Source organism: Hyperoodon ampullatus, assembly GCF_949752795.1.
Source record: "Hyperoodon ampullatus genome assembly, chromosome: 2".
NCBI classification, from domain to species: Eukaryota; Metazoa; Chordata; class Mammalia; order Artiodactyla; family Ziphiidae; genus Hyperoodon; species Hyperoodon ampullatus.
In genome coordinates, this window is record NC_136915.1 from 23,326,507 (window position 1) to 23,348,950 (window position 22,444).

The 22,444-nt window shown below is 41.4% G+C and overlaps 1 protein-coding gene across 2 annotated transcripts in view; it reads left to right on the forward strand.

The window, feature by feature from the left end:
- PHACTR4 (phosphatase and actin regulator 4) overlaps positions 1-12,049 on the forward strand; it is a gene marked incomplete at both ends in the record, with an annotated part of 41,843 nt that extends 29,794 nt beyond the window's left edge. For both annotated transcript variants that reach the window (XM_079697224.1, XM_079697223.1), the window contains 6 exons: positions 1,028-1,215; positions 1,993-2,146; positions 8,324-8,379; positions 9,595-9,656; positions 11,214-11,351; positions 11,969-12,049. In XM_079697224.1, the coding sequence (XP_079553350.1) occupies positions 1,028-1,215; positions 1,993-2,146; positions 8,324-8,379; positions 9,595-9,656; positions 11,214-11,351; positions 11,969-12,049 (679 nt within the window). The remainder of the gene's footprint in view (positions 1-1,027; positions 1,216-1,992; positions 2,147-8,323; positions 8,380-9,594; positions 9,657-11,213; positions 11,352-11,968) is intronic.
- Positions 12,050-22,444: the final 10,395 nt, after the last annotated feature.

The window sequence follows — 22,444 nt, forward strand, 5'->3', positions numbered from 1 at the left end:
AGTGTATGTTACTTAATCTTCCTGCTCTTCAGTTGTCTAACCTGTAAACAGAAATAATACCTACCACATAGGCTTGTGAGAATGAAATTAGACAAATCTGAAGGCTCTAGTGCCTGGCACAGAACCTGGTAGAGAGGGACAGAGAGAAGCCTAGAGAAAAAGAAGGGAGCTCTGAAAGATAGCTCAGTATTCCAGCCCCACAGACTGAAACTGCTCATCTTTTCTCTCCCTCATCTGTCCCCAAACACTCAATCTGTTCACAGTAGCATTGGTACTTATACCTATTTTGTCTGTCTTTTTTAAATTCAGACAAATTGTGACTGAAGATTAACACTTATTGGCAAGTTGGAAATTTGTCTTACTAATAACTAAAAGAATTGTTATAGAGTTGTTGCAGTATCCTACTTTTTGGTTTTTTTGCCATAATCTTTTGTACTTCCTGGTATTATTTATTTTGCATCCTGGAAAGAGACAGTTTAGGAATTTGAAGTAGACTAAGTCATAGTTTTATGCCTCCAGAGTGTAAAGCAAAGAAGTTAGTTTTCATCCTTACTTCTCTTTGCATCCTTGGTTTAGGAAATGGGTTAAATGTTTTTATTGAGTATCTTCCATGAGCCAAGTACTGTGTTAGATGCTGTGTAATCTTCTCATTCAATCAGACCAAAGCAAACTTGCATCTTATATATTGATCATCAGGGCCCTATGTGCAAGACACTAGTGCATTCTAGAATTTGTCTATTTCATTCTCACATCAAGCCAACAAGGTAGGTATCATTCACATTTACAGAAAAATTAAATAACTTACAAGCTAGTAAATAAGTTGTAGATCTGGGATTTGAACCCAGAGCCCTTTAGATTAATAGCTGCTAAAAAGTTTCTTAGCAAGAATGTAAAAATTAAGGGAAATAACTATAAATTATTTCATTCATGGACTTTTTCATGGTTATTCAGTAGTTTGCCTTGCAAATCAGTTATTCTTTATGTCTCTGAAAGGAAAATGTAAAATGTAATTATGTTAATTTGTTAGTCCAGACGATGAAGAAGAGGAGGAGCAGAACCACATATTTTCGTTCGATGCGGATGTAGCATCTACCTCAGTCATTCCTAAACTACCGCAGTGTCTGCAGGAGGAAGAAGAAGGGAAAGAGAGTGACTCTGATTCAGAAGGTCCTATTCAATACCGAGATGAAGAGGATGAAGATGAAAGCCATCATAGTAAGAAAGGGAGGGAAAGAGAAGGAGAAAGTTCTCTTACAGATAAAGCTGTGTGCTGGTCTTAGCAAGTGTAAGATGCATGGAAGCAGGCACCCTCTCCCATCGAGTCATCTGGCTGACTGCTCTTGGAAGGCTCTGTGAAAGACTCTTGTCCCTGCTGTTCCCGTTGTTATAACAAGCCAGTGACAGGGAGCCCAGTAGGTTAAGTCAATCAGTTTTTTATGTGTTTGGTTTTGATTTAAAAATTATTTACCTTGATGGTATTAAAGAATGTGGAGTAAAGGAAAGTTGGTATTTGGGCTTTGTGGAGAAGACAAAGGTGATGCTCTCCTTCAGCCTAGTGAGCTTCCTGTGTTCATGGGGCAAAGAAAAAAAAATGTTCGTGTACACACATCTGCGAATAATAGAAATCTGATTCCTAAAAGTGGAAAGCAGCTTTAAGAGTAGGAACCTTATGAGGTGTGTTAGTGCAAATGCCTCTGTGTTGTAATTCAGAGGCTGTCCCCTGCTTAGACCATCCCTCCTCTAGCAACTCTTACTAAGAAGAAAAATGTAGACAGAACTGGTAGAAGGGAAAAGATATTTTTAGCCCGTCTGAGGCCATCTGCTAAAAAGATTTTTAGATGTCCTCAGCTTTACCCCCACCTCTCTGTTAGGTGGATCATCAGAGGCCAGCTAGGAAGATGGGATTATGATATTGTTTATTCAGACTCTTGCCTAGCTCCAGGTGAGGTTGAGCTTTAAGCTTCTACATGTTTTTCTTTCCCTTGTACAAAGGTGCTCTGGCCAACAAAGTGAAGAGGAAAGACACACTGGCAATGAAGTTGAACCACAGACCCAGTGAACCTGAAATGAACATGAATTCTTGGCCTCGAAAAAGCAAAGAGGAGTGGAATGAAATACGGCACCAGATTGGGAACACGCTGATCCGGTAGGCCTTTTCTTAGAATAGATTGATTTGATTTGATTATGCCAGTATATGTCTTAGAGACATACTTTGTGGTGGAGCATGCAGGTATCTTTTTTTTTTTAATTTTAGAAATAGCATAATTTTTAAAAACACACATTGTACACAGATGGGTATCTTCTGAGAGTTTGGAAATTAAGGAACTAGGTGGCTCTCAGAGCTTTAAACCATGAGATAGATCTCACAGCTTTACACCATAAGATAAACGTAAGTATGGTTTTTTTCAAAGTTTCTAAGGATTTAAGTGGCTCCCAGGACAGCAAGCCTCTTCTGGCTTGCTCAACCATGAGGTGCCAGCCCAGTTAAAAATCACACACATAATTTCCATTGTATCTGTTTCACATGTTCCATGCAACTGCCTCCTTTCAACGTGTTAGTATATTTTTCAAGTCAGCTGGAACCAAAAGCATAGAGAGACTGAACGCAGGCCAGCTTCCTGCATATGTACTGCACGTAGAGTCCAGGTATACAGACACATGTTTGCCCACCTCAGATGTTCCTCTCGGAAAGTGGAACTCCTGGCGTATTCCTTAAAAACAATTAAATAAGGATGCCTGTTAATTAAAATATATTCTCCTCTCCTACCTCAGACACCTGGCTTTGCTGATGGCAGTCTTAATGCAGAACTGTGGCCCTCTCAGTGTCAGCAAGAGACCATCAAGATTAGGAATTAGTTAAGAATGGGGATTTTTTTTTCTTTTAGTTTTATTGAGATATATTTGACATACAGCACTGTATAAGTTTAAGGTATAGAGCATAATGATTTGACTTGCATACATCATGAAATGATGACCACAATAAGCTTAATGAACATCCATCGTCTCCTATAGATACAGAATAAAAGAAACAGAAAAAAAAATATTTTCCTTGTGATGAGAACTCTTAGGCTTTACTCTTTTAACAACTTTGATATATAACATACATGTTAATTATATTAATCATGTTGTACATTACATCCCTAGTATGTATTTATTTTATAACTGGAAGTTTGTACCTTTTGACCACCTTCATCCAGTTCCCCCTGTCCACCCCCTGCCTCTGGTAACCACAAATCTGATCTCTTTTTCTATAAGTTTGTTTGGTTGGTTTTTGGAGTATAATAGACCTACAATACTATATTAGTTCCTGGTGCACAACATAGTGGTTTGATATTTCTATACATTGCAAAATGATCACCACAATAAGTCTAGTTACCATCTGTCACCATACAAAGATATTACATTATTATTGACTATATTCCCACACTGTATATTTCATCCAAGAATGGGGATCTTTAATAATAGATTCCTTTTGCTTTATTGCAATGCTAGTTGCTCGTCTCTGAGTGTTTTTTCCCAGGTCATAATCGTCTTAGAAGAGCTTGTTGGACACTAGCAATGAATAGTCTAAAATTAAAATGTAGAAATACAAGAGATTAACATTTACAATAGCAATTTACAATACCATCAAAAATCTTTAAATTAAACCTGTGGATAAACCTGATGAAAGATTGTGTAAGACCTATGCACTGAAAAGTATAAAATAATGCTGAAGAAAGTAAAGAAGACCTAAGTATATGGAGACAAATAACATATTCATGGATCAGAAGTCTCAGTATTATCAAGACATCAGTAGATTTAATGCAGTTCCAATCAAAATACCCCCAGTAGGCTTTAATTGACAAACTGATTCTAAAATTGTTACGGAAATATAAAGCAACTGTGAAAAAGAACAGGACTGGAGGACTAACACTGTCTTATTTTAAGACATATTATAAAGCTAAAGTAACCTAAACAGTATGGTACTGATGTAAAGGTAGGATAGACAAAGAAATCAATGGAACAGAAAAGAGAGCCCAGAAATAGACCCACCCATATATGTGCAACTCATTTATGACAAAGGTAAAAAGACAATTTCATTGAGAAGGGATGGTCTTTTCAACAAATGGTCCTGGCACAAAAATAGCTTCAATTCATGCAGTATATCAGATAAAAAATTAACTCAAAATGGATCATAGACTTAAATATGAGAGCTAAAACTGTAAAATTTCTAGAATATGGGTTAAAGAAAGATTTCATAGATATGATCTCAAAGCATGGTTCTTAAGAGAAAAACATTGGTAAATTGCACTTCATCAAAATTAAAATTTTTTGTTCTGTGAAAGACACTGTTTAAAAAAAAATTTAAAAATAAGCCACAAACTGGGAGAAAAATATTTGCAAACCATGTATCTGATAAAGGTCTTATATCTAGAATATATGAAGAACTCTCCAAACTCAATAAGAAACAACCCACTTTTTAAAAGGTGGGGGAAGCAAGGACTTCCCTGTTGATCCAGTGGGTAAGACTCTGCCCTCCCAATGCAGGGGGCCCGGCATGTGGAAGATCCCACATGCGGTACAGTAACTAAGCCCGTGCGCCACAACTACTGAGCCTGTGCTCTAGAGCCGCGTGCCACAGCTACCGAAGCCCGTGCACCTAGAGCCAGTGCTCCGCAGCAAGAGAAGCCACTGCAATAAGAAACCCGCACACCGCAATGAAGAGTAGCTCCTGCTCACCGCAACTAGAGAAAGCTGGCGCACAGCAATGAAGACCCAACGCAGCCAAAAATAAATAAATAAGTAAACAAATAAATTTATTTTTAAAAATAAAATAAATAATAAAAGACTGATAATATTAAGAATTGCTGGGGCTTTCCTGGTGGCGCAGTGGTTGAGAGTCTGCCTGCTAATGCAGGGGACACGGGTTTGAGCCCTGGTCTGGGAGGATCCCACATGCCGCGGTGCAACTAGGCCCGTGAGCCACAGCTACTGAGCCTGCGCGTCTGGAGCCTGTGCTCCGCAACAAGAGAGGCCGCAATAGTGAGAGGCCCGCGCACCGCGATGAAGAGTGGCCCCCGCTCGCCGCAACTAGAGAAAGCCCTCGCACAGAAACGAAGACCCAACACAGCAAAAATAAATAAATAAAAATTAATTTTAAAAAAAAGTTGCTGAGGATGAGGCCCAGCTGGATTCTCACACAGTGGTGGTAAAATAGACTGGGAGTGTAAAATAGACTACTTTGGAAAACAATTTGTAAGTTTCTTTAAAAAAAATGAAACAACATATGATCCAGCCATTCCATTATTTCTAATAGTCCCCCCAAAATAGAAACAACCTAAATGTCCATCAAAACATAAATGGATGAACATGAACATAGTCCTGTGATGGAATACTACAGAGCAGTAAACAGGAATGAACTATTTATAATGCCACTACTTGGGTGGATCTCAGTAATTATCCTGAGTGAAAGAAGCTAGACAAAGAGTACGTACTGTATGATTTTATATAAAATTTTAGAAAATGAAAACTAAGTTACATAAAACAGATCAGTGGTTGCCTGGGGGCAGGGAGGTTGAGAGTAAATAAAGCAGATGAGTGTTTGCCTGGAGGCAGGGAGGTAGAGATTACAAAGGAAATGAAATTTTGTCAGGGAGGTTGTAGTGGGTAGAGTTGTATGTTCCAAAATAAATCCTAATCTCTGGAACCTTTGAATGTGACCTTATTTGGACAGAGGGTCTGTGTAGATATAATCAACTTAAGATGAGGTCATACTGGATTAGGTAGGTTCTAATCCAATGACTGGTGTCCTCATAAGAGGAGGGAAATTGGGACGGATAGACACAGACACACACACAGAGAACGCTGTGTGACTAAGGCAGATACTGGAATGATGCATCTACAAGCCAAAGAACGCCAAGGACAGCTGGCAACCACCAGAATCTAGGAGAGAGGCATGGAACAAATTTTCCCTCTGAAACTTCAGAAGGAACCAACCTTTCTAACACCTTGATTGTGGACTTCTGGACTCCAGAACTGTGAGAGAATAAGTGTCTGTTATAAGCCATTCACTTTGTAGTAATTTGTTACAGCAGCCCTAGGAAATCAGTCCAAGGGTGATAGACATGTTCCTTACCATGATTGTGGTGACGATTTTTTTTTTTTTAAGATTTTTACCCTGAGGAACTAAATCGTTTAATGAACTCTTTTTTTTTAATGTATTTATTCATTTATTTATTTTATTTTTGGCTGTGTTGGGTCAACATTGCTGCATGCGGGCTTTCTCTAGTTGTGGCGAGCGGGGGTTACTCTTCATTGTGGTGTGCAGGCTTCTCATTGCCGTGGCTTCTCTTTGTTGCAGAGCACGGGCTCTAGGCACGCAGGCTTCAGTAGTTGTGGCACATGGGCTCCGTAGTTGTGGCTCACGGGCTCTAGAGCTCAGGCTCAGTAGTTGTGGCGCACGGGCTTAGTTGCTCCGCGGTGTGTGGGATCTTCCCAGACCAGGGCTCAAACCTGTGTCCCCTACATTGACAGGCAGATTCCTAACCTCTGCACCACAGGGAAGTCCGGTGATGATTTTATAGGGACATACATATGTCAAAATATCAAATCATGCAATTTATTGTATGTCATTTATACCTTCGTAAAGCTGTGGTGGTGTTTTTTTTAATGAACATTGAAAAAAGAAAAGCTTTGAAATACATAAAGTTGTAAATTGTATATAAAATGGGGGTGGGAGTTTTCCATGCATCTAAAGAGTTACTAGCACGTAGTTCAAATACTGTCAGAGCTATACGTTAAAAGTAAGAAATGAGGAACTTTCTGATTCTAGAAATGACAAGTTGTCATTGGTGAATAACATCTCAGAACTGGGAATGAGATGAGAAACTTCATCAGATATTTCAGAGAGGACTGAAATTAAAATCATAGATTTTACAGAATATAACTCCAAAAGAGACAACCTCAAATTCCAGTGGTTCCTAAAACACTGGTTTAAAAATCAAAGGAGAAGGCTTCCCTGGTGGCGCAGTGGTTGAGAGTCCGCCTGCCAATGCAGGGGACACGGGTTCATGCCCCGGTCCGGGAGGATCCCACATTGCTGCGGAGCGGCTGGGCCCGTGAGCCATGGCCACTGAGCCTGCGTGTCCGGAGCCTGTGCTCCGCAATGGGAGAGGCCACAACAGTGAGAGGCCCACGTACCGCAAAAAAAAAAAAAAAAAAAAAAATCAAGAGAGGTTTCCCTGGTGGCGCAGTTGTTAAGAATCCGCCTCCCAACGCAGGAGACACAGGTTCGAGCCCTGGTCTGGGAAGATCCCACATGCCACGGAGCAACTAAGCCCGTGTGCCGCAACTACTGAAGCCCACGCACCCTAGAGCCCACGCTCTGCAACAAGAGAAGCCACTGCAATGAGAAGCCTGTGCACCACAACAAAGAGTAGTCCCCGCTCGCCGCAACTAGAAAAAGCCCACGTGCAGCAACGAAGACCCAACACAGCCAAAAATAAATAAATAAATCAAAATCAAAAGAGGATTTCCCTGGCGGTCCAGTGATTAAGACTCCACACTTCCAGTGCTGGGGACGCAGGTTCAGTCCCTGGTTGGGGAAGTAAGATCCCACATGCTGCACAGCCAAAAAAAAAAAGAAAACAAAATAAATAAAAATAAAAAGAGGGGCTTCCCTGGTGGCGCAGTGGTTGAGAGTCCGCCTGCCAATGCAGGGGACACGGGTTCGTGCCCCGGTCCGGGAAGATCCCACATGCCATGGAGCGGCTGAGCCTGCGCGTCCGGAGCCTGTGCTCCGCAGCGGGAGAGGCCACAGCAGTGAGAGGCCCGTGTACCGCAAAAAAAAAAAAATAAAAATAAAAATAAAAAGAGGAAGATCAGAGTCATATGGGAAGCATTACACACACACACACACACACACACACACACACACACACACACACACACACACACACACAGTCTCAGTCCTCATTCTGGTTTCCTAAATGAGAATTTTTATTAATATCTTTGAGGATCTGTGTTAACCTGTATGCTGAAGGAGCAAATGTGTTTGGTTGCCACCAGAACAGTCCAAATCTTCATTTTACACATGAGTAATTCAAGGTCTAACTGAGTTTTTGTGGTGATAGGGCTTGCTGGCATCAAAGCTAGAACTAGAATCCTGGCCTCCTGTTTGCCTGTACAATTCCTTTTTATGTTGTAATATCTGTATTAACACTTTCAGTGTGAAAAGTGTTTCATAAACACTTTTCATAAGGTGTTTCAAAAGTGTTTCATAAACAGATCTTTATAAACAGGACCGGGAGATTTAACATAGACAATATTCTTATTTCCTTTTTAGACGACTGAGTCAAAGACCAACACCAGAAGAACTAGAACAACGAAACATACTACAACGTGAGTCCAGCTATGGAAATGAAGTCGTATAGATTTTCTTTGTGTGTTTCTGACTTTAATACACATGACAGAAAAGAGAAGCATTTTTCAACAAGGGCCAAGAAGAGAGTATTCTAGCCAAGGAAGGAGTATTCATACTTTTTACCCCTGAAGGAACATAGTTCCCCCCAAACTTCCTTTACAAGATATCATTATAATATTGTTTAGTGTACTGGGATACTCCAGAAAATTGTATTTTAATTTTCTCATAGTATCCTGTACCTACCTTGGGCACTTGAGAGGTTTTGACGCGTGTGGTGCCCAACTTTTCTCTGTCTTAAGAGAGGTAAGGTAGTGGTTGTATATTTGGAGTGGACCTTCCTATTCCTAGTGTCTGAGAGTGGGGACCCAGAGCAAGTCCCAAATGCAGCAGTTGTTGTGCCTTTTTCATCTCTTAAGGCTTTCATACCTCCAAAGTCAGAAAATAGGACCATGTATTTAATTTGCTTTCTGTTTATGTAAATGACTAACTGAAATAGCATTCTAATCCAGTACAGATTTATTTTTCCCGATTATAGGGTGAAATTTGTCCTTAAATACCTCCACCCTGAGGAGGATTAGGCTTCATAGGGTTACAAGTGTGGGAGGCTTTATAGACTTACCATGTGAAACCTAGTGTGAGCTCCATTCTCCATTGTTAGTGGTTACTCTTGAGCAAAGATCTGCGAAGTTTTTCTTACAGGGCACATAGTAAATATTTTCAACTTTGCAGGCCAAAAAGCACAAGGAAGCTATTATGTAGGTACTTATCAAACCATTCAAAATGTAACCATTTAAAAATGTAAAGGCCATTCTTAGCTCATGGGCAGGAAAAGTACAGGCAGCTGGCCAGATTTGATACCATAGTCGGCTGACCCATGCTCTTAAGTATTTGGCTACACCAGTTGACAAGAAAATTGTCTTGATTAACCAGTCCCAAAGTAAGTATTTTATTCTGACTTGGAACCTGTAAGAAATATCTGTGTATGGGACTTCCCTGGCAGTCCAGTGGTTAAGACTCCAGGCTTCCACTGCAGGGGGCCCGGGTTCAATCCCTGGTCAGGGAACTAAGATCCCACATGTCATGGGGTACAGCCAAAAAAAAAAAAAAGAAATATCTGTGTGTAATTCTGTAACGTTTGATATGCAGATTGCCATTTTGAAGTAATATTCTTTGTTTGTGACTGTCAACTGTAGCTAAAAATGAAGCTGATCGTCAGGCAGAAAAACGAGAGATTAAACGTCGGCTCACTAGAAAGGTACACTGCCTCAGTCTGTCCACTCACTGCGTGTCTTGTATTTGAATGACCTATTTGACTGGAAAGAAATAAATGTGACTTGAATTGCCATAGATTGCTGGGAAAATAGAACACATGATGAAAATACAGAAAACAACACAGCATTATAAGAACTTTTTTTCCCCCCATTTTTACTGTTTAAAGAAAGCCTGGCACAAGAAGGTGCTCAATAAATGTTTGCACAAGTTTTGACCTTCTGTTTGGTAGACCTGGGATTTTGGTTTAGACTATAAAAGCTGTTGATGTATGGAAATGGTAACAGGAGGAGTGTGTAGAATTCAATTTTGCAAGGCAAACTGGTGGTTTTCTAATCAGAGAAAGAACTGAACTTGACCCTTAGTAACACCTGAAAAGTATGAAAAACCAAATAGGATTTTCTCATTGGTCCCAAATCAGTTAGGGTAGAATCTTTTCTGTACCAGACTTGTGTTAGCCCTTAAACTCTGGGATTAAGCCCTTTTTCCTTTCCCTCCCTCCATAATAGTTGGTAGTTACCTCCTGTAGATTCTTGGAGTTGGTCTGAGTTCTCTAGACATTTCTTAAAATGTATAAGAATCCCCAGGAGAGCAAGGAATCTAGGCATTTTCCTCCTGATTTTTCCCACTTCTCCCCTTCCCCAGGACCAGAGGAATTATCCTTGATAGATTGGGGGTGGCTAGAGGCCATCACTGGACTTCATGCCTTCAGATTGAGCAAGTTACCTGATTGTTCAACCTTAAATCATGATTTGTTACAGAATCTGATATCTTGGGTATTATTCATGGTGAAAGGAAATTCACCCTTAATATTACCCATTAATAGGGCCTCCCTGGTGGCGCAGTGGTTGAGAGTCCGCCTGCCGATGCAGGGGATACGGGTTCGTGCCCCGGTCTGGGAGGATCCCATATGCCGCGGAGCGGCTGGGCCCGTGAGCCATGGCTGCTGAGCCTGCGCGTCCGGAGCCTGTGCTCCGCAGCGGGAGAAGGCCACAACAGTGAGAGGCCCGCGTACCACAAAAAAAAAAAAAAAAAAAAAAAAAAAAAAAAAAATATATTACCCATTAATAGATATTGCTTTCATATTAAATGTATTCACTTTCTAATGTATTAGATATGAATTTGTAGCCCTGACCCTTTTGCTACCCAAAATGCGGACCACGAAGCAGAAGCATTGGCATCACCTGGAGTTTGTAAGAGATGCAGAATCTCAGGCCCCACCCCAGATCTGCTTAGTCAGAATCTACACTTTAACCACATCCCCAAGTGGTTTGTATGCATGTTGAAGTTTGAGAAGCACTGGTTATACCGGTTTATAGCAATGGTTCTCTGTCTTGGCTGTGCACTGTGGAGCTTAAAGAAACAAACAATCTCCTGATACCCAGAATCTCTGAAGATGGACCCAGGGATCAGTCACGTTTAAAGGTCCCCAGCTGATTCTGATGTGCATTGAAAGGTTGAAGCTCTGGATTAGAGGCAGTTTGAATGCATGATTGATGCCTAACTTCTGGCATAGTGAACTGAGAGCCTCCATTTCTTTCAGCTCAGTCAAAGGCCAACTGTGGCTGAACTACTTGCCAGGAAGATTCTGAGGTTTAATGAATACGTGGAGGTAACAGATGCTCATGATTATGACCGGCGAGCTGACAAACCGTGGACCAAACTGACCCCTGCCGACAAGGTGTCTGTCGTCTGTCTCTCTTTCTTTATTTGAAGGGTACAAGACATTAACTAGAAGGGGGAACCATAACAAAATTTCTACTTCTCGTATAATGTTAAATATCTAAGGTACAAAATACCAAGATGTACCAACCAAAACTTTATACTAATGACTTCACCACCACCACCAAAACTGAAACAGAAGAAAATCCCTGCTACATCACAGAGTACAAAAATCTGGAAATACAACACATTTTTTAACAGTGGTTATGTTTGATTGGAGGGAGTTTGGATGGTATATCTTAGTAATTACCCATATTTCACTTTTATAACAGGAAAAGCATTTTTACATGCTGTGGAAACTATAAAAAGTACAATATCTCTTTGGAGGTCTTCAAGTGTTTTGATTTAACTGGAGATTTCAGGTTTATTATGAGATGAAGGGTGTCAGGAAAGGCGATATGCATCAGGCTCAGAGCTTCACCCAATGTGTTGACCTGGCTTCCTCCCTCCCTCTGGGTTACCTTCCGGGGGTCGCAGTCACTCACAGAGTTAAGCACAGTAGAGACTAGATGGCAGATACACTGCTGTACTCTAGCAGACAGAAGATGCTGAAGCGTTTTTGTTTCTACTCTGCAGGCCGCCATAAGAAAAGAATTAAATGAATTTAAAAGCTCAGAGATGGAAGTTCATGAGGAGAGCAAACATTTTACACGGTAAGACCCAAATACTGTGAGCTAAGTAGAGCTCCACCAAAAAGCAAATGTAGCAGAGTTGTTCAGCTAGGAAGAACTCTAATGACATAGTTAAAAGAACAACACTCAGTGTTAATTGCAAGAAGACTATGTTAAGAGAAACAGATGAGAACTAAGAGGCATAGTTCATGCCTTACTGAGTATGGCATTTTATGTATATTATCTCATTTAATCCTTGCAGCAAACATACCAGGTGTGTTCATATCCCCATTTTCTTGATGAGGAAGTAGACTCAAAAAGGTTAAGTAACGTGCTTGACTTGCACAACCAGGATGTGGGGAAAGGAATGAATGACTAAAAGCCACTCTTCTCTGCACTTCACTGTCCCAGGTTATGGATGAGGAACTGTTGCTGAGCTAGACAACAGCCTGCCCTCTCTGGTTTCAGTCCTTTCTAGCACAGTTGATCTTACCAATTTAGTGTATAAACATCATGAAACAAGCCAAGAAGCATTTTGATTTGGAATTACTGTTGTGATTAAGGACCCAGCCCATACCTAAAGACTCAGCGAGCCACAAATGGAATCAGTAAAAGTATCTAGGTGACTCTCAGAACATTTATAAAAGGAGGCTAAATGAAAGAAGTTATAATGACAATTACAGTTTGCTGTAAAAAAAAAAAGGAAGAAGCAAAATTGGAAAATAAAATGTTAAACATTTTTTCGATCACAATACAGACAAATGGTTATTTTAACTACAAAATTTTTTTGTACTGAACTCTGACAGGATTAGAGAAGGCAGATTCTTTGAACAATAGTAACACCATTCACGGTGCTGTAATATGAGCTCAAATAACAAACCAAACCAGCAAGGAGATTATAGTCTAATCCAGGAAGAGACCTATGTACCACTGTGTACAATCAATGTGATAAATGTCTCAGTCATTCTGAGGCCTGAATCTGTCAGGTTTCGTATCCCAACTCCACCATTTCCTGGCTTTGTCAGTGTTAGCTTTTTTTTTTTTAATAAATTTATTTATTTGTTTGTTTATTTATGGCTGTGTTGGGTCTTCGTTGCTGCATGCGGGCTTTCTCTAGTTGCGGTGAGCGGGGGCTACTCTTCGTCGTGGTGCGCGGGCTTCTTATTTCAGTGGCTTCTCTTGTTGCAGAACACGGGCTCTAGGCACGTGGGCTCAGTAGTTGTGGCTTTCAGGCTCTAGAGCACAGGCTCAGTAGTTGTCGCGCATGAGCTTAGTTGCCCTGCGGCATGTGGGATCTTCTGGGACCAGGGCTCGAACCCGTGTCCCCTGCATTGGCAGGCAGATTCTTAACCACTGCACCACCAGGGAAGTCCAGTGTTAGCTATTTTTTTATTAGTAGTAGTATTAGTAGTAAAGTACCACATTGAGCAACAATACAGGAAAGTCAGAGAGAAAGTGACATTTAGGCTGCATCTTAAATTATGTAAAATAATTTATTTGGACAGGAAGGAAGGAAGGAACATTGTAAGCAGAGCTACCAGCTTTAGCAAGACTTTGGGAGGCAGGAAAATGCGTGTTCTGAGTAATAGAACATGTAGCTGGAGCAGAGGATGGATGGGGGCAGCATGGTGAAGGTGAGACTAGCAAGATGGGTTACAGTCATGTTCTGAAGAGCTTTGACTCATGCTAGGATATTGGAACCATTGGAGTTCTGTGTATTTGGGAAAAAGCCCTGGTGGAACTGTGGAAGGTGATTTGGAAGAATGACGAGACCAGCAGCAGGGAGACCAATTAGGAAGCAACTAAAATAGAGTGAGCATGCTGCTAGCTCAAACCAGGGAAGATAGGTTTGAAAGACATTTCAAGCATAGAATCAACAAGATTTGGCAATCTACTGATTGCAGGGATGAACTAAAGGAAGTAATCAAAATGACTCCTTAGATTTCCAGTGTGATTTTTGAAGACTGTTTAGTTAATAAGGAGTCCAGGCGAACAGTTTAGGACATTTATTCAGTGAATATTCAGCACCCACTACCTGATAGATACAGTGCTAGGTGCTTGGGATATAGCAGAGAACAAGATAAAGTCCCTGTCCTCAGGGAGCTTTTATTCTAAAAGAGGAAGGCAGACAGTGAACAAACTAGAAAGTCAATTATATATGTTGAGTCTGATGAGCCTGTGACACAGGGAGGGGGGGAGCTGCCTAGAAGACAGTTGGATATTCAGCCTAGAGTCCAGGGAGAAATGCAAGGTACAAAGATTCAAATTTATGAAAAAAGATAGTAGCTCTTAAGGAGAAAAGTGTTTTGTATTTAAAGGGTGGACAGAGGAAAATGAACCAGAAAAACATTGAGGAAAAGCAATTGAAAGAGAGGGAAAACTAGGGAAAAGATAGTGTTACAGAAGTCAGAAGAAGAGAGTTTCAAGAAGGAAGGAAGAGGATCAGGAGTATCAGATGCTACAGAAATGTCAGGTAGGATTAGAGTGGAGGAGAGGTCATGTTTTTCAGTTGGAACATTCATTTCATTACTTTTAAGATAATACAGCTGACCTGTGAACAAGGCAGGACTTGGGGCTCCCACAACCCTCTGAACAGTTGAAAATCCACTTATAATTTATAGCTCCCCTCAATATATGTGGCACCTTGGGTATCCATGGTTCCACTTCCTACACAGGCTATTCAGTCATGTAGTTCTGTGGTATTTACTATTGAAAAAAACGCCACGTACAGTTGGACTCGCACAGTTCTAACCCTTGTTGTTCAAGGGTCAATTGTAATAGCAAAGAAATTTACGATATCTGGTAACTCGGCTCTTGTTGATCATCTGTTTTAGCTACCACCGTCCATGATGCTGAAGTTTGCGAGAGGATCTAAGCAACCCCCTAAAACAGGGCTGCCTTGCTGCTTCAGTCTCCAGAGCGACATGGAGGGAACTTCAGCACTTCTCAGCGCAGCCAGAATTGAGTCCTCTGGGATATAGTTCTGGGGTGAACAGCACTTCTGTGAATGTAGCATTTCACTGGAATGGATTCTTGTATGCTGCCTCGGGCAAAGCTGAACACTTTGTCAGTGCTTTTGAACCTTTTAATATTGCAGCGTACCTGAGGGCTCTTCCCTCACCAGCCACCAATGTTCTGAGTCACCTGCAGGTTCCAGGGTTTATTGGCTGCACCTCACCCTCACCCAAGATGACTGCCTGTGCTGAGGCACAGTTTGCACCATTAGCCTTACCTGCTGTTCTGTTGTGAGACCCACCTGTGTAGGCTCTAAATTCTAGCCATCACATCCAGTTGGTGATGGGGGAAACCTTCTGGAGGCCCCCAACCTTCTGGAAAAAGGGGCCCCCACCTCCAGGGGAAGCCTTCATACCACACTGGCATGTCAGCTGAAAGCACTGCACTATACCTCTTGTAACACAGCAGTACAGTCCTCTTCAGGCAGTCCAGCCCAAGAGAAGCTCAGGATCTGACATGTTCTTCCTTTTGGCACAAGTCATTCTGACTTTTATCTGTAAAAAAAAGAAAGAAATCTTGAAGAAATGATGGGAACTTATGTTTTTCCTATCTGTTAAACAGTCTGAGCTGCAACCAGATTCCAAGTTGGGAAAATGAGAAAGCGTATATGTTTTCTGTATGTAAAAACAAAACCAAAAAAAGGCCTTTACATTGAGGCTAACTTGGCAGAAAACTGACTCATGGCTTAAATTGTATAGGCTATTGTACTTTTGTTGTACCAAATGATACTCTAAATCATTCTAACCAAGAGATGTGTTTTCCCCCATAAAGCAGAGTTGCAGCAACTCTGTGGGAGCACTTGTGTGCTGTCAGCCCCACGCTTCCAGCCAGAATCACAGCAAGGTCCTGGGGATGTGGAGTGCTAGATAGAAAAAGGTCTTTGGAGAAGCAGTGAGGAGGGGCAAGATCATGACCCACTGCTCCTCTCTTTTCCTCAGTACTGTTTGCCTTCTCTTGCTGCGCTCTTTGTCTTAACTCCCAACACTGATCTTCCTGCTGACCCTCTCTGGGAGCTTCCACCTCACTCACCCCTCCTCTTCCAAGCTGTAGCCAGTGCAGTTGGTGCCTGGGCATTGACTCAGGCCCCACTCCTTTTTGTATGTGTAATATATATTAATATGATTTCCTAAAACAGAAGATTCAGTTGCTTTCTTTGAATTTTTACTGAAAACCGTACAGCCTTACTATTTCCCTCTAATTCCTATACACTCTTAGTGGAAGGGAAAAAAATAGTTTCTGCTTAACTGATGAATGTGGCTTTTTCCCTTTAATGTTCAGAAAATTGTGGCTATTTTATAGATTTCTTCTGATTTCTTCTGCAGTCCATGTTCTGTATGTGATCTTTCAGTGGATTTTTCTCTTTTCCTCCTTTCATGCCCATGTAAGATTTGCTGAACAATCAGAATATCAGGTTAAAACAAAGCTAAAGTGACCTTAAAAGGTAGTATCTTCCCTCCATATGGGGAATAGGGAGGCATTTGGATTTCTCAGTAAACGTCAAGTGCTTTATGGCTGTGGAGATACACTGGGCCCACATCTCCTTCAAATTCATTAACATTTGGTATGACCAAGGGAAGATAAGTGACAATTCTACAAAGTTGTTAGAGGTCAGTATATAAGGTGGCCACACATTAAGTGTTAACTTCTTCTAACCTTTCTATCTTGTTCTGGAAACTATTTGGCTTATGCCAGCATCCTCTGTGGCTTCAGATGACATTTTTCAAACCCCTTTCACCGCCTTCCTTTCCCTTAATGTGCCAAGCTTGAAACAGGATTTGATTTCCTGAGCTACTTGTCTGCTTTCTATGTGCCACCAAGGAATCTAGTTCATCTTTCATCTCATTCATATTCTTTTGAAACAAGATACTTTGGGAGTCAAGTCTTTTCAGGTGTTTATATAAATATATATATAAAGAGGATTTTGTGTTCTCTTTCCGTGTAAGTAACAATTCACAATCATAATGTAAAGAAGAAATAAAAGCCTGTTGTATTGTACTTCAAGATGCTTCCCTGATGTACAGAATCTCCTTGTAAAATAAATAATTGCATTGTATATCAGTCTTCCTATCAATATTAATTATTAATGTATTTTAGAATTAAAAAAACAAATTATACTATTCTGGTGTGTAGTGTTTATTTTTTATGTTCTACCTCACTCCAAATGATTTAAGGTTGCTTAAAAATGCTCCCTAAGGAGGGGATGTGGGAACAGATGTATATGTATGACTGATTCACTTTGTTATAAAGCAGAAACTAATAAAAAAATAAAAAAATAAAAATGTGAAAAAAAAAAAAAATTACCAAAAACAGGAGAGAGATAATGCTCTACATTATGTTCTGCACCTTGTTCTTTTTTTCCTTCTTATTAAATAATACATCTTGGCATTCAAAAAAAAAAAAAATGCTCCCTAAGGGACTTCCCTGGCAGTCCAGTGGTTAAGACTCCGTGCTCCCAATGCAGGGGGCATGGTTCAATCCCTGGCAGGGGAACTGAGATCCTGCAAGCTGCACAGCATGGCAAAAAAAAAAAAAAAAAAAAATCCCTAAAATATTGCTAGACACCCTAAATGAGAAGTAGATGAGGGGGAAAAATTATAGTAAGAACATTAAACGTAACCAGAGATGAAGGTCAGTGATGTTTGTGTCTGTCTGTACAGAATTGTGGAAAAAGAATAAGCTGCAGAGGGGAAAGCCAACTGTGAACCCCACACTGTGTAGCAGGTGCAGCTCTAGGTTTTATTAATCCCACCTAGACTGCGAGGTAAGTGAAAGTACACTCATTTTACCAGTGAAGAACTTGAGAGATGAAGTTACCTCCCCAAAGTCAAAGAAAATTATGTAATCACTCTTTACATGTATTCGAGGAAAAGCAATTGCATCCTAATCAGTTGTCCCTGCAAGGACTTACTGTGTCTGGACCACATATAATGAGACCTCAGGCTGACACCACAATAGGACAGATCGTAGCTTATGTACTCCTCTCTGGCAAGCATCCCAGTTTCAATCGAGGTGGCCCCACCAATGACTCACTTTGTACTTGTCACTTCAGAGACTGGCCTTGATTATTGTACCACCCTTTACCAAGGGTTAAGAGAAACCATGAGTCAGAACTGCGCATGCCGTTGGCCTCCACCTGCTCCCATATTTTCCTTCTAGCCCTCCAAAGAGGCCTCAAACTGCCATTACCCTTTTGAGGTCACACATTGTCTCTAAAAGGGTATTTTGAAGGTACACATTGCCCAGTGTTTGCTGAAACAGTGAATGAATTTAGCGTCCATAAGGATTTTGATTACTGTACCCCAGGAGAGAGAGGACTACAATTGCAGAGAAGGGGTTTGGAAAACCACCATCAGAAAGGGCAAGTCCAGTGGATATTGAATGGGAGGGGGTGGGATAGGAAGTCTACTTATAAAAGTTGAGAATGTACAACAAAAGCCAGGTGCTGAAACCAAAACACAGCCTAAACCACTGTTTCAATTCCATCTGTAAGAGGCGTGAAGGGAAGAGAAGGAAACACCAGCAGCCTGGACCGCTTGCTCCATCTTTCTCCTCTCTGGGTACCATTAATTTCTTCCCCCAAGAATTTTTGCCTCCTTCATAAAGCATAGAGGTCATATGACAGGAACAAACACCCTCAACTTCTCTGCATCTGGTACTGAGGAGACACACACACACCATTAATTCATTCATTTGATCAGCGTTTATCTCCTTCCTGCCCCACCAAGAAAAACAAGCTTCCCCTGTTGTTCTATCACCTACTTTTCCCATACTCCCTCACATAATCTATTCTAACATTAAACAACTTAAATTCTTGTACAGTCCAAGCAGTTGAACTAAATGAGTGACAGAGGAAAAAGAAGCAATGCAGATGTAAACTGAACAGTTTTCTTGACATTCGTGTAGGACCTCTGGTACATACATGCTGTTTTCCATTTCTAAAGCCATGTTCACTAAACTCATTAAAATATAAACTAAAACCAAAATAAAATGGCTTTCCCTGAGGTTACCAGTGTCTTCTTGGTTAACTGCCACATCCAAGGCCTGTTTTCAGCTCAAAATGTATCCGACTACTCTGCAGCATGTGATGCTCTGGGCCATGTTCTAATCCTCAAAACTTCTTCTTTGGCTTCTCAGACACCACTCACTCTCCTGGTTCTCCTCTGATCGTGCTTCCTCTGTCCCCCGGCTTCTTCACTGACCACCATTTAAATGTTGGGTTTTCATGTCCTCTCATCACTCTCCCTGCTCTTCCAACATGACTTCAGTCACCACTCTTATTCTGACAACTTCTACATCTTTATTTACAAGTCGGATTTCTTGCTTGGAGTCCAACCCTATATCCAGTTACCCTGTAGACATATATACACCCACATGTTCCCAAGGTATGCACCTCCAGGCTTCCTTTTCAAGGGGGTGCTGAGAGAGGGGTCACAATGAGTGAGACTTCAGCAGCGTTTGCAGCAGTTCACAATTCAATAAACAATGAGGTTAACAACAACAACAAAACTTATATTCACCTCCTGTGCGGACATTACTCGCTACCCCTACCACCTACTTTCTCAGTTATCAGAGTTAGAGACCACAATATGTTCAGCATCCCAAATCTGAAACTTTGGTATTATCTGCAAGTTTCTCTCTTACCTTGCAGGTCCAGTAGGACAATAAAGTCTGTACATTCTCTACCTCAGAAATGTCTCTCAATTCCTTTATCTCCTCTTGCCTTGTTTACCATTCAAGTTCAAAGCCAACATAATTTGGGCTTCCCTGGTGGTGCAGTGGTTGAGAGTCCTCCTGCTGATGAAGGGGACATGGGTTCGTGCCCCGGTCAGGGAAGATCCCACATGCTGCGGAGCGGCTGGGCCCATGAGTCATGGCTGCTGAGCCTGTGCTCTGCAATGGGAGAGGCCACAACAGTGAGAGGCCCGCGTACCGCAAAAAAAAAAAAAAAAAAAAAAAAAAAAAAAAAGCCAACATAATTTAATGGAACTTTATAACCTCCAGTCTCTCCAATCTATCCTCCGACATTGCCACTAGAGTTACCTTTCTAAAATGCAGAGATAGGGACTTCCCTGGCGGTCCAGTGGTTAAGACTCCACGCTTCCACTGCAGGGGCACAGGTTCAATCCCTGGTCTGGGAACTAAGATCCCACATGCCCTGTGGCACAGCCAAAAAAAGATAAAATGCAAAGATAGAGCAATCCTTTACTTCGAAAGTATTGACCCCTAGTTACCTGCAGGACAAAATTTTTTTTTTTTTTTTTTTTTTTGCGGTACGCGGGCCTCTCACTGCCGTGGCCTCTCCCGTTGCGGAGCACAGGCTCCGGACGTGCAGGCTCAGCGGCCATGGCTCACCGGCCCAGCCGCTCCGCGGCATGTGGGATCTTCCCTGACCGGGGCACGAACCCGTCTCCCCTGCATCGGCAGGTGGACTCCCAACCACTGCGCCACCAGGGAAGCCCCTGCAGGATAAAATTTAAATTTTGTCTGGACCACAAGATACTTTGTATTCAGCTCTTGCCTATTTCTCAGGCTCATGAAAAGCCCAGGCAGTTCCCCCTTTGATGTTCCTAATCAAGCTGACCTCTCACCCTTCCCGGGAGACCACAGGTCTGCTAGTTCCTCACTTGGAATGCTGTCGTCTTCCACACTCCACCCTTTTACTATTCCTTCAAGTTTTAGCTCAGATTTCAACTCCCCAGGAAAACCCTCTCAGCCTTTAGCCAATTGTTCAGTTGCTCTGTCCTCAGAATACATTATTCATGCCACACAGAGCTTATCAAGCAGTAGTAGAATTTGCTGTCATGTCTATTTCCCCCACTGTGAGCGCTCAAGGACAGAAAAAGTGGTTCATCTCAATCCCCAGTGTCTAGCACAATGCCTAGCAAATTAAGTCATAATCACTAAATGTTGAATGAGTGATTGAAAGGCAACTGAATACTCGTAATATCACCAGAAAAGTAGCAGAATTGTCTCTCTTCCTCTAAACTACTGGTTCTCAAACATTTTTGTTTCGTGACCCCTTCATAATTTAAAAAATTACTCAGAACCCCAAAAACCTTTCTATCTGTTGGTATTTATTGATACTTACTGTACTAAGATTAAAACTGAGAAAATTTAAAAATATTTATGATACATTTCAAAATAATAATCCATTACAGGTTAATTAACAATATATTTGTATGAAAAATAACTATTTTCCAAAAATAGAGAAGAGTGGCATTGTTTTACATTTTTTGCAAATCTCTTTACTGTCTGGTTTAATTGATGGCAACTCAGTTCTCATATCTGCTCTTGCATTCAACCTGTTACTATATGGTGTTTTGGTTTAAGTAAATGAAGAAAATCCAGTCCCACACAAGATATATAGTTGGTAAAGATGTCAGCCATTCTTTCAAATAAGATAGTATTCCATGAAAAAACGTGGCTTTTTCAGCTCACAACTCAAACAATGTCATAAGTGCTTTTCCTGCAGATCAGCTTTTCACATGCAGCATAAATGCTCTATGTGTATTTCTAACTTTGTCACATAGAATATTAAAAAGACAGATACTCAGGACTTCCCTGGTGGTGCAGTGGTTAAGAATCCGCCTACCAATGCAGGGGACACGGGTTCGAGCCCTGGTCCGGGAAGATCCCACATGCCACGGAGCAACTAAGCCCGTGTGCCACAACTACTGGGCCTGTGCTCTAGAGCCCGTGAGCCACAGCTACTGAGCCCACACGCCTAGAGCCTGTGCTCCGCAACAAGGGAAGCCACTGCAATGAGAAGCCTGCGTATCACAACAAAGAGTAGCCCCTGCTCACCACAACTAGAGAAAGCCCGTGCATAGCAACGAAGACCCAACGCAGCCAAATAAATAAATAAATAATAAAAGACAGATACTCAAAAGGCAAGAATTAGTAAAATTAATGATTTTTACTTCTTCATCAAGGACGCCCTTCGGTGAAACTTTTTTTTTAATTGTAAATTTGTGTTGATGAATACAATGACCACCAGTACAGTTTGGTGACAGGGCTTTGAAGCAAACTAAGACACCAGCAGTTTAACCCACAACTTCATTTTACATCAGTGTAGACTCAACATAGTGAAGGAGGCAGAAAAAGTCTAAGTATTATTATGAAATAGTTTTGACCTCATGAACCCCCAAAAGAGTTTCAGGGACCCCACAGTTGGCCAACTACACTTAGAGAACCACTGCTCTGGGCCTGTTTCGCATCTTAAAACCTGGGTAATAGGGCTTCCCTGGTGGCGCAGTGGTTAAGAATCCACCTGCCAGTTCAGGGGACACAGGTTCGAGTCTTGGTCCAGGAAGATCCCACATTGCCGCAGAGCAACTAAGTCTGTGCACCACAACTACTGAGCCTGCGCTCTAGAGCCCACGAGCCACAACTACTGAAGCCCGTGAACCTAGAGCCCATGCTCCAC